Below are 11,060 nucleotides of genomic sequence, written 5' to 3' on the forward strand. Positions count from 1 at the left end.
AGAAAAATCAATTTAGGTCTAGATCCTCTGTGGGGAGGCAAAATAACCCGAACCATTTAAACAAAGCTCTGCTCTCCAGGGTTTTCCTTTTTCTTCGGTGGTGGTGGGGATTGAGTCCAGAGGGAGGGCAAAGGAAAACGAAATGCAAGCAGACCTGTGCCTGCCGAAGAGAGGCTGAGCTCTGCAAAGCCGCCCCCCCCCCAAATACACGCATAATGTATTTTATCATTAAAAAATCAACATTGCTTCCAGTGGTAAAGGCGCCTGGCTCCAGTTCCTGAGCGCATTCGTTGCTGGGATTCAATCCGTTTGGGAAATGCAGATTGGCTTGCGACCCACTGTTTGATTTATGAACTGTTACATTTGCTATTGCTTACACATTACATTGCGGACCTTGGGAAGGAAAGGGAGCAGGAAGAGGGGGCGAGGGAGAGAGACACCCTACCACCCTACCCGTTGGCAAAGGAGGGCTACTGCACAGGCAACGGCTCCCCACCGGAATAAATCACCTCAAACCAATTCGCGGCCCCTACCTCCCCATCACCCACGCACCCACCCACCCCCGGTCGCCAGCTGGGCTCTCGCCTTATAAGTAAAAAGGACGTGTTTACTCTTTGATGTGTATTTCTTTATAAAGGCATCAGGCGCCTATAAATAGCTGAGGTTAGAGCAGCTTCTGCTGCAAAATCAATACCCCGTCCCCCCCTTCCCCTTGCTCCTTCGGCTGAGCTGCCTTATTAATTATGAAAGGGCTCCTCTGCGCCCCGGCGCTTGGCTCCGCAGCCTCCTCCTTAATGGTGGTTGCTGCTCGCCCTCCGCCGAGGTTCCGCGCCGCACCGCGCCCGCGGGCCCGCCGCGCCGCCCGCCCCCGCGCTGTGCTGCGCCGGGTCCCCTTCGCCGGCCCTGGGGAGCGGGGGTGCTGCGGGGTGGGGGGTTGGGAGGAGGAGGAGGGTGGGAGGATTTATAGCGTATTTTTAAGAAATAAATTAAAAGGCGGGGGGGGGGGGGGGAAGGAAGGCTCCGACTAAGCAATTCTGCCGCCCTGTCCTTGTTTGAACTGAAATTGCCATGTTCATCCAGGGAGCGGTGCAGGATTTAGCCTTCCTTGCCCTAAAAACCCTGTCCTTTTCGAGATACTCTAGCCATATTTTATAAAAAGGACGACACCCTCATTTCAAACAATAATTTTTATTTTATACTTCTGTCTATACTTTGTAGCAAATCTTTTTTTGTTTTTTTTTTTTTTGCTGAATTGACTTTATAATAAACTTTTGTTTAAATTACATTTTTCTTCTCTTTTAAAATCAAGGCTCTTTTTTTTTTTTAAAAGCATTTTGCTGTTGTTGGGTTTGTTTGTTTGTTTGTTTAGGTTTACATTTAAGCCCCCTTTTTGTGATCTCTACGGTTGGATATTCAGGTATTTTACTGGTATGTGTAACATCTAAAACAAAGAGGAGGAAAAAAATTAAAGGCAGTGAATTCGGAAAGATGCTTTCGAACAGCAAGTAAAGGTAAACTCTCAGAGCTCGGTTAGCAGCATTCCTTCACTCCGCCGGGTATTTAGACACATCTCTTTCTTTCGCTTCTTCCCTTCCTTCCTTAACTGTTCGTTTCCCCCTCTCTCGCTCGCTCTCTTTCCCCCTTGAGGAAAAATGCTCTTTTTTATTTATTTATAATTTTTTTTTGCAGTGGAATGACCAAAAAACAAGCGACTGTGGAGGAAAGATGAGAGATTGTGAATTATTCACCATATGCTTCACACGTGGCCATCTACCTTGGATTCATCACCAGTGCCTTTTTTATTTTTTTTTCTTTTTGCCTGCGTTTTTGTTCTCGCCTCGCACACGTTTGAGGAGCCCGTGGCTCGCCGGGAGGTATCCCGGCCGATCACAACCTTAGCGTTAGGTGGCCCAGAGCCGTTCCTGAGATTGCTTTTGCACAACGAGGGCTCGAGTTTGGTTTTTTTTTTATTATATTTTTTTTCTATTTTTGATTCGAAGCGATAGTAAAGCTGAGGTCCGATTTGGGCTGCGCGCCGCTGCCTGTTTGGTAACATTTGGCAAATAAAACACAAAAAATAAAGGGAGAACGCTTCCACAGTCCTACATGGGTGTTTCACCATCATCAGCCACCACCACCACCACCATCATCATCAACCACAGAAAAGCACAACGTCCCCAAAGCAACGGATGGACACTTCCTCTATAGATCCAGCACATGGAGAGGGTGTGGGTGTGAGTGTGCTCGCCCCCCTAGAAAGGCAGCCAGGTCACTAGCGCGGCCCACAGAGCCGCCAGGAGCAGGGGCAAAGCCGGCGGGAGGAGGGACGGTGCCGCGCCGCTGCCGCCTCCGCACAGTTCAAATAAGCTGCCTTGGAAATCGAGGTTTTTGGATTCCCGTCTCAATTTCTCCCAGAGGTCTGTCGCTCCTTCCTGGCAATCGGTGAGCGCTGTGAGGGTGCAGGCGTGGAAATCGTCCCAGTACCTGCAGGAGGGGAGAGCAGCCGGCGTCAAAACAGGCACGCACCCAACCATCCCCGGAGGGGGGCGGGGGGCGCCCCCTTGGGCCCGCAGCCCCGGCCCCCCGACGGCGGCGCCGAGCGGGGGAATGCCCTAAAGGGGGCTGGCGCCAGGCGGGGAGGAGCTGCCGCCTCCCCCGCCCTAAAACCCGGCCCCACTCCCCCCCGAGACACCGGTTTCTGGGAGGGATCCTGGGCCCCTCGCCTTCCCCTGCCTGCCCCACAGCCCGCCCCCTGCCCGCTTTGCGCTGGGTACCGGCTCCCGGGGGGGGCTGCCGCTGGCTGGGTTTCCGACGGTCCCCCTCTCCAACCCCGCCTTCGGCACAGCCCGGCCCGGGCGGGATGGTGCAGAAATCGCTTTGCTGGGTGGCTGCCGCAGCGGTCTTTGCCTGGCGGGGGAGGGCATGCAGCCCCCAGCTGGCAGGCGCCCCTGGGAGCCAGCGGGCTCGTCCGGGGGGCGTTCGTAGGGGCAGATGGGTGTGGGAAAGGCATCGCTTTTCCCAGGTAAGAGGCGGTATCCTGGAGGGTCCCGGTGAGGTGTTAGAGACCCTCGGGAGGGATCCCCGGGGCGGAATCGGGCCCTGACTGCAGGGGCAGGAAAGGAGGAGAAAGGAGGAGAAGGAGGAAGAGGAGGAGAAAAGGAGAAGGAGGAAGGAGCATCATCCCCTCCTGGACCTTCCTGGGCGCCCCGCACCTCGGGAAGCGGCGGGAGGGGCTCCTCATCCGTGGCCGGGGGTCTATAGGCAGCGAAGGGTTTCTCCTTCGTCAGAATAATTTCCAGTTCCCACACGGTTTTCCTTTTCCTTTTAGTAATTCCCTTCTGCGTGTCCAAAGGAGGACAACGGAGTTGGGGAAGGGTCTGGAGCACAAGTCCTGTGAGGACCGGCTGGGGGAACTGGGGTGTTTAGTCTGGAGAGGGGGAGGCTCGGGGGGGCCTTATCCCTCTCTACAACTGCCTGAAAGGAGGTTGTAGGCAGGTGGGTGACCGTCCCTTTTCCCATGTAACAAGCGACAGGACAAGGGCAAACGGCCTCAAGTTGTGCCAGGAGAGGTTTCGATTGGGTATTAGGAAAAATTCTTCACTGGAAGGGTGGTCAAGCATTGGAATAGGCTGCCGAGTTTGGGTGGTGGAATCACCATCCCTGGAAGTATTTAAAAGACGTGTAAATGTGGCGCTTAGGGACATGGTTTAGTGGTGGACTTGGCAGTGCTGGGTTATCGGTTGGACCCGGCGATCTTAAAGATCTTCTCCAACCTAAACGATTTTAGGATTCCATGATTTTTCAGGGGGATTGGAGCCGGGTTTGCCGCCGGGGCTGGACCCGTCCCACTGCCCCGCCTCGGGGGGACCTTTCCTCTCCGCGTCTGTGTTATCGAAAGTCACCCTGAATCTGCCCTCTGCCTCCTATTTTCCCCTTGCCTCAAGGCAGGTGCCTGGAAAGTTGGATATTGGTTCTTTCTCTTTCTTTCTTTCTTTCTTCCTTCCTTTTTTTTTTTTTTTTTTTTTTTTTTTAAGTAGTCGTACAGTTTCTAATTTATGAGCACTCTAAGCCGGTTGTAGACTCCCAATGTTTGATACATTTGTAATAAATAATGAGATACTGAGAAGCCAGAGTCTGAGAGTGTGCCTCTCCTGCAGTATTTCTGCTGTAATTGCATCTCCCAAAGGAAAATTAAATCTTTACCCGTCTTCTTTCAATACACATCCCAGCAGGGCGAAGGCAATCGAGTGGTGGGAGGTGGTCGGAAAAAGGGTCTTGCTTGGAAAAGAGGTACTTTTTACAGGTCGGAACCACGTCTGGTCCGGTGCTGCCCGGCCAAAGGACATATTAGGACACTGCTGCCCGGGGGTATTTATTCCTCACACAAGGTGTTATACCTTACATAAGGTAAACTGCAACTCAGCATTTACAGCGAGATGCCAGCTTTAGCAGGTGCTTGACTCAGAAATCTCTGGTAGGAAGAGAGGAAGGCTGCAGTCTCTTCTCTTCTCTTTTTCCTTTCCTTTCCTTTCCTTTCCTTTCCTTTCCTTTCCTTTCCTTTCCTTTCCTTTCCTTTCCTTTCCTTTCTTCCCATTTATGTCCTTCGTTTTCTGATTTTCACGGAGCAAAATCAGAAAAAACCTATTCCAAACATATTTATGTCTAAGGACCTTGGCTCGTTTCTAAACATGATTTTCTCTAATTTTGTTTGGTTGGTTGGGTTTTTTTCGGTGGGAGGGGAGTTTGTGCCAGAAAACAGCAACAGGGAGACGGGAGAATACCCTGTGCAGCCAGATTTTATTTTATTTTATTTTATTTTATCCTTTTCTTTTCTTTTCTTTTCTCTTCTCTTCTCTTCTCTTCTCTTCTCTTCTCTTCTTTTCTCTTCTCTTCTTTTCTCTTCTCTTCTTTTCTCTTCTCTTCTTTTCTCTTCTCTTCTTTTTTCTTTCCCACAAGTATCGAAAAGGCCCGTTTCTGCCTCCCTGCCCAGGACCGGGACCCCGCAGCGGGACGCGCAAGGCCGGAGCAGGCGGCTCCCCGGCCCCAGCAGCCGCCCCAGTTTCCCTCCCTGGTAAGATCCACTGCCCTGAGCTCTGGGGAAACTCACCCCTCATTCAGGGCTCCTCCACCTGTCCCAGTTCCTCCAGCTTCGGAGAGGAATTGGGAAGGAAGGGAGCAGAAACCGATTTAGCAAGGTGAGCTCTTTTTCTCCCTTTATTTTTTTTTTTGGTTGTTTTCCTTTTTATTATTTTTTTCCCTTTATCGTTGCCCCTTCCTTCTCCTCCCCTCTGTGCCAGGAGCGGGGCGAGCCGGGGGGGGGGGACAACGGCCTTTCCCCGGGAGCCAGGGGACCCGAGAGGCGCGGGGCTGGGGGGCAGAGCTGCCGTCGGGACAGCCGCGACGGCCGCCCCTCTGCCGCTGGGCGATTCATATTGCGGCTGGGCTCTTTTGTATTTAATTACATCTATTTTCCGAGGAATCACCTCCCTAGGGCCGGCTGCCGCCGGCCAGGGTGAGCTGCCTGTCCCCGGCCTGCCACTGCCCTGAGCGCCCGGGGGGACCCCGGAGCCTGGCAGTGACCCTGAGTCCCGAAGGCAGCAATAGGAAAGGGGGGAACAACCCCCGTGCAGCTCATGTCAACACCCAGGGCGAAGCAGGAGAAGGGGAAGAATGCAAGCGAGGGGCTAAGGAGGGGAAAGGGAAAATAAAATCCCCACAAACACCTAAACAAACAGAAAAAGAAAACAAACAAACGCCCCCCCACCCCCCTCTCCCCCAGATTCACGGTGGGAAAACTAAAAAAAGACGTTGTAAAAACTCCCTCCAGGCTGCCCTGCTGCCCTACGGCAGCGCCCTCGGAGGAAGCCCGGAGCGGAGAACCCAGCCCCGAAGCGCCGAACCCCGCGTTACTTCTGCTGCTTCCCCTCCCACCGCCACCATCCAACCTCGCCCTCCCCCCTGCCCAGCCCCGGGTGACCCCCTAGTCCCGTTGTCCCCCCGCGGCCCCGAAGGAGAGAGGAAAGACCTACGCGCAGATCGTTTGGAGGTTTCTCTTGTCGTCCAGGTCCTGCGGGTAGTTGGCCATGTTATCGCCCAGCCGCAGCAAACAGTCCGAGAAGCCCCTAAAGACCGCATCGCACCGCCCCGCCGCTCTCACCGCCTGCACCAGGTGCGCTGGGGGGGCAGGGGCACAGGTCAGCACCGCCGGCCCCCCGCCCGCCCCGGCCCCCGCACCGCCCCCTCGCCCCCTCCCCCCTCGCCCCCCCACCCCCGTCGCTAAAAGCGCGCCCGGCCGGGCAGCGGCGGTCTGGGGCAGGAGGAGGGCGGTGGGACCGAGCCAGGGTCGCCATCGGGCGCTCGGGGACATGAGTCAGGGGCTTGTCGCCCTTTGCCTTTTTAGCATCAGGATTTTCAGTGCCCGTGGATTAACGGCATTTGCTTCAGTCTTTTTTCTTTTTTTTTTTTTTTTTTTTTTTTTTTTTTTTTTTCTTTTGAGGGACCGGGAGGAGGGGAGGGGAGGTGAAGATGCGCTGCGTGCTTCTCCCCGGACTTGCTCCTTTGTTAGAAAATTCCGCCTCGAAGCAGCAGGCGCGTTTCTCCGTGCAAACACTGGCGCGCACACACGCACACACACGGCTCCTTAACGCCCGGGTCGCCCGGCACAGATTGTGCAAAACGCGGCCGGGGAAAAAATATATATATAGGAATAATAATTAAAAAAAAAGAAAAACCACTAGAAAAAGCTGCGACAAGGACACGAAAAGAAGCAACCCCAGCGCCACGCACGCAGCTGTGGGGGCTTCCGGGGCTCGGAGCAGCGGGGCGGGCAGGGGCAGGGGGGAGTCCCGCTCCCTCCAACGCGCCGCCTCGGGCATCCTGCGGGGTTGCGCTGCGGAGCGGCACGCGCTTAAATGCAATAGGAACAAACCCAACAACAACCGCCTGCAAACGGGGAAAGCAAACGCGTTACGGTGTGCGGGAGGTGGTTCCTCCCGCGTGTCGGCGGGGGGACGGGACGGGACGCGGGGACATTGCTGCGGCCTGTGCCACCGCACCGCGCCGCACCGCGCACACGCCCGCAGCAGCCCGCGCCGCAGCCGCAGCCTGGGGGACACGGGGATGGGGGTGATCCCTCACCACTCTCCTGCCAGTGACGGGGGCTGGGGACGCTGTGGTGTCCCTAGGCCCGGCCTCGACCCCGGGCACGCAGCTGGGATGTCGCTGCGGGCCGTGGGGGCGGGCGGGGGCTGCCCCCCTCCCTTCCGGAGGAACCCTGGGCCGCCCACACCGCCGGGGCGGGGGGGTTGTTGGGGTGGGGGTCTCTCCCGAGCCGTGTCCCCAGGGTATGGCGGTGGCGGTGTGTGTGTTCCCTTGCCGGGCACCGGCTCCAAGCTAAATGGCTGACTCCGACAGAGACTGTTTCAACCCAGATCCCCCCCCTTGCCGTTTGATTCATCGCTAACATGACTTGGTGGCCACTCCCCTCTACACACACACCAGCACCAGCCGTCACATCAAACCCCCAGCAGGATACAGACGTTGGCTACGGTAGGAAAAAAAGCCAGGCAAACAAACAGAGAAGAACTGAGGACCATCCCGGGGGTAAAACCATGTCCTATAAAACCCGCTCCATCCCGCTCCGGCAGCTACAGCGGGAAAGAGGAGGGGAAGCTGTCGCTAATTCCTCCCAAAACGTGATGGGCTGAGCTGAAAATAGGGGGTCCGAAGCGAAGCCCTGCCTTGGGCCGGGGTGACAGAGGGTCAGGTCTGGGACCAGCGGGGCTCAGAGCATCCCTCCATCCCTCCCCTCCGAGGGGCAGCCGGGCCCGCGCCGCTCCCTCCGCACAGGGCACCCCCGGCTCAAAGCCGCCCTAACCCCCACCAATTAAGGACCACCCCCCCCCAAAAAAAAAAAAAAAAAAAACAACCAAAAAAACAAACAACCCAAGAAAGCAAAATCAGATAGACGAGGGTCCTGCCCGGTTAAACAACAGCGGGATTTCTACTGAACTAGGTCGCTTGTGCTTTGCCGTGGCTCTGACCTTCCCCCCCCCGCCTCCCTCCTAGCCCCCCCCCTCCCCCTTCAAAGACAGGAGTGTGCAGCAATTTGCAATGCAGCAGGACCGCAGGAGCCATCCATAACGGACTGTGCCCCCCTCGGCGAAACCCGCTCCCCGTCCCCCCAGCCCGCCTGCCCTTTAGCTGTGCCTGGTCCATCCCTCCTGTCCCTGGGCGCCTTCCACGGAGACTCGGTCCCCGCGTCCCCCCCAAGTCACCTCCCACAATGTCAGGGATTTCGGACAGTTCCAATCCCCTCTGCCCATATAAATATTTTTTCTTTCCTAAGCCCCGGCGCCTAGACGTTTTGGGAACGATCCGAACATCCATTTCACACGAGCCGTTACCGGGAACGAGGCAAAGGCAAATGGCCCTTTGCAACCCCCTTACGGACAACCAGAAGCTGATTTCGGGGTGGGGGGCAGGTTACCCGAAATACCGAAGGAGGAGCAGAAAGGAGAAAAGCCCTCCACGAGCTTCAAAGCTGTCCTCTCCCAGGGCACCGCAAAGCGACCGCACCGCCACCATCCCCGCGGTGTGCAGCAATTTTTGGGGTAACTTTCCAAATCACTGCTCATGCTCCCGCCAGCCCGGGGACGGCTGCTCCCAGCGACCCTAGCTACCTTTCCAAATGTCACCGTGAATAAAATCCTCCCTCGCTGCATCAAATAAACGCAAATGAGAGAAAATCCTCCTCCTCCAAACGAACAAACAAATAAAAAATGCAAGGACTGAACTTAAGGGTAACATCCAATTAATGCCTTCCCCTTTCTTTCTCTGACAGTACAGAAAATGGCCTTCTGAAGAGTTCAGCCTCATTTAAAATGGAATGGTAATACGAATGGAGGGGTTTGCATCGTATATCCACATTTTCCAGAGGTCAACATTTCATCGCAATATTTCTTATTTTTTCCTTTTTTCCATGAAGAAATGTTCAAGGCATTTTGCCTTCTTCTTTCCTCCCTTTCTTGTTCTCCCCTTCTTTTTTTCTTTCTTTCTTTTTTTTTTTTTTAATTTTTTTTCTCTCCTTCTTTCTTTTGGTACCCACAAAATGCTGCAGAGATTGTCTGGAGAGGAGGGTGACCGAGCAAAAGGATCTCTAAATAGCAATGCCGAGCATTTTTGGTTTTATTGTAGCAGAATTCCTTTGCAGGCAAATATTTTCAAAGGTCTCTTCACACCTGACAATCTGGATAATAAAAGACGCGCTTTAATCGCCCTTTCCTTCAAGCTCAATTTTGGATCATGCTTTGGAATATATACATTCCATATAAAATCTTTAAAATTTGCCTGTACAGGACCAAAGTGGTCATTAACTTGGAGATTGTTTAATGTCTGTAACTCAAAACATTTTCAGCAAAGAAATGTTGAATAAAATGAACCTGAGAGCAAACTAGTAACAACAACCAGTGAAAACCCCAAGATATTAACCAAAACCAGCAACGAGCACACAAAAACACATACCGGCGTGGAGGGAAACCTGTTCTATTTTAAGTAACTTAGCATATATAGAATTTTTTTAGACCCGCTCGTTTTTTGACAGCGGTTCTCCCAGCACAAAATTAACGATCGGGCGGTGGGACTTCGCGATTTTGAAAGGTTTTTTATTTGTTTAAACCCCCCATTCGGGTGGATATAATTTTTTTTTCCTTTAAGTTAGTGATGGGTTTTGTTTGGTTTTAGGCTGCTTTGCAAATGGGAAAGCCTCCAAGTTCCCAAAGGGAGCCCTTGGCTTGTCCCCCTGATTTTCTGCAAAAAAAAAAACAAACCCCAAACTTTCCAGTTAGATCTCTCGCAAGCCATTTTGTGCTGGTTCTTATTTCTCTGTCCCTCGGGGCAGGGAGGGGAGGGGGATTTCTTAGCGCTGGAGTTCCCAGATTGTCGGTGGAAAGGAATGCAGGGGATATCCGAAAAACAGATACAAATGCAGCCGTTCGTGGGGACGGAGGGAACAGGAGGGGGAATAAGGCGGGGGGGGGGGGGGGGGGGGGGAGTGAAGTATGAGCATGCACCGATTTAAGAAAAAGAACAACAAAAGTGGTTCCAGAAGACCGATAAAACGGCTCCCTGTCCTGCGGACCCCCCTGCCTTGACAGCGTGAAGCACCCCGAAGCCGCCCGGGCAGGAGGCAGAGGAGCGGGGTCCCCCCGCGCCCCGCACCGCGGCCGTCGGCGCAGCTCGTTCCCACGTTCCGCTCCTGCATGCATCAGCCGGGCTTCGGTGCACACAACTTGCTCCCGAATTTGGCAGTCCACTTACCTATCTGTACAGCAAGGATCAGAGAAATATATCTGCCGTTCAACTTAAGTCCCATCCTACATTTAGTAAAACCATTTGCGGCTGCAGATCTTTAAATAGTTACTTTGGAGAACGTGGGGGAAAGCTGAAAAATAGGCATTGCCAACAAGTTCCGAGCAGCGGAGGACTTTGCAGACAAGGGGGGGGGAGACAAGAGGAGAAGGAGAGAAAGAGGGAGGCAGAGGGAGAGGGCGAGGAGGACTAGCTGGGAATGGTTCGCTCCATTAGGAGGGGGCGGGGGAAGTACAGCCTCACGCCCACCACCGGCCCTGACGTGGGGGGATGACACGGACCGTTTTTTTTTTTTTTTTCATCCCCTTCTTTTTCTTCCTTTTTTTTTTTAAATGTGCACCTTGGAAGAGAATCGCCATTTATAGGCATCACAAGCTGGATTTATCCGCTCTCCCCGTGTCTCCCCGCCCCATTAATCGCCGAGGACCCCCCCCGCCCCCCCCCGCGCTCTCCGCCTGCCCCGTGTGGCTGCGGGGGGGGGGGGGGGGGGCGGCAGCCGGGACCGTCCCCCGGGGCGGGAGGGATGCGGGGGCGGTGGGGGGGACACGCACACACACACACGCACACACAGACACGCAGACGGAGGAGCCGCCCCCCCGGGGGTGGGGATTGCACGGCAGAACCCCCCCCCGCCCCCGGGCCGCCCCGTCGGGGCTGGCCGGGCCCGGCCCCCGCGCTGCGGAGCGGGGAGG

At 54.7% G+C, this 11,060-nt stretch overlaps 1 protein-coding gene across 1 annotated transcript; it reads right to left on the reverse strand.

The window, feature by feature from the left end:
• Positions 1 to 1,172: 1,172 nt before the first annotated feature.
• Positions 1,173 to 10,748, reverse strand: NRN1 (neuritin 1). Its single transcript, XM_037382073.1, has 3 exons — positions 10,318 to 10,748; positions 6,030 to 6,174; positions 1,173 to 2,484 (listed from the first exon to the last, which is right to left on the reverse strand). Exons 1-3 carry the CDS (start codon positions 10,370 to 10,372, stop codon positions 2,253 to 2,255), a joined length of 432 nt encoding a protein of 143 aa, XP_037237970.1. The 5' UTR covers positions 10,373 to 10,748; the 3' UTR covers positions 1,173 to 2,252.
• Between the last annotated feature and the right edge of the window lie 312 nt (positions 10,749 to 11,060).

The sequence above is a fragment of the Falco rusticolus genome, chromosome 3 (genome assembly GCF_015220075.1).
Source record: "Falco rusticolus isolate bFalRus1 chromosome 3, bFalRus1.pri, whole genome shotgun sequence".
In the NCBI taxonomy this organism is placed as follows: Eukaryota; Metazoa; Chordata; class Aves; order Falconiformes; family Falconidae; genus Falco; species Falco rusticolus.

What these genes read in the sequence shown, in the direction of transcription:
- NRN1 (XM_037382073.1), bottom strand. Translation starts at nt 10,372, where the DNA reads ATGGGACTTAAGTTGAACGGCAGATATATTTCTCTGATCCTTGCTGTA. An exon ending in GATCCTTGCTGTACAGATAG is followed by an intron (nt 6,175 to 10,317) that starts GTAAGTGGACTG and finishes CTGCCCCCCCAG; the next exon opens with CGCACCTGGTGCAGGCGGTG. An exon ending in AACCTCCAAACGATCTGCGC is followed by an intron (nt 2,485 to 6,029) that starts GTAGGTCTTTCC and finishes CCCCTCCTGCAG; the next exon opens with GTACTGGGACGATTTCCACG.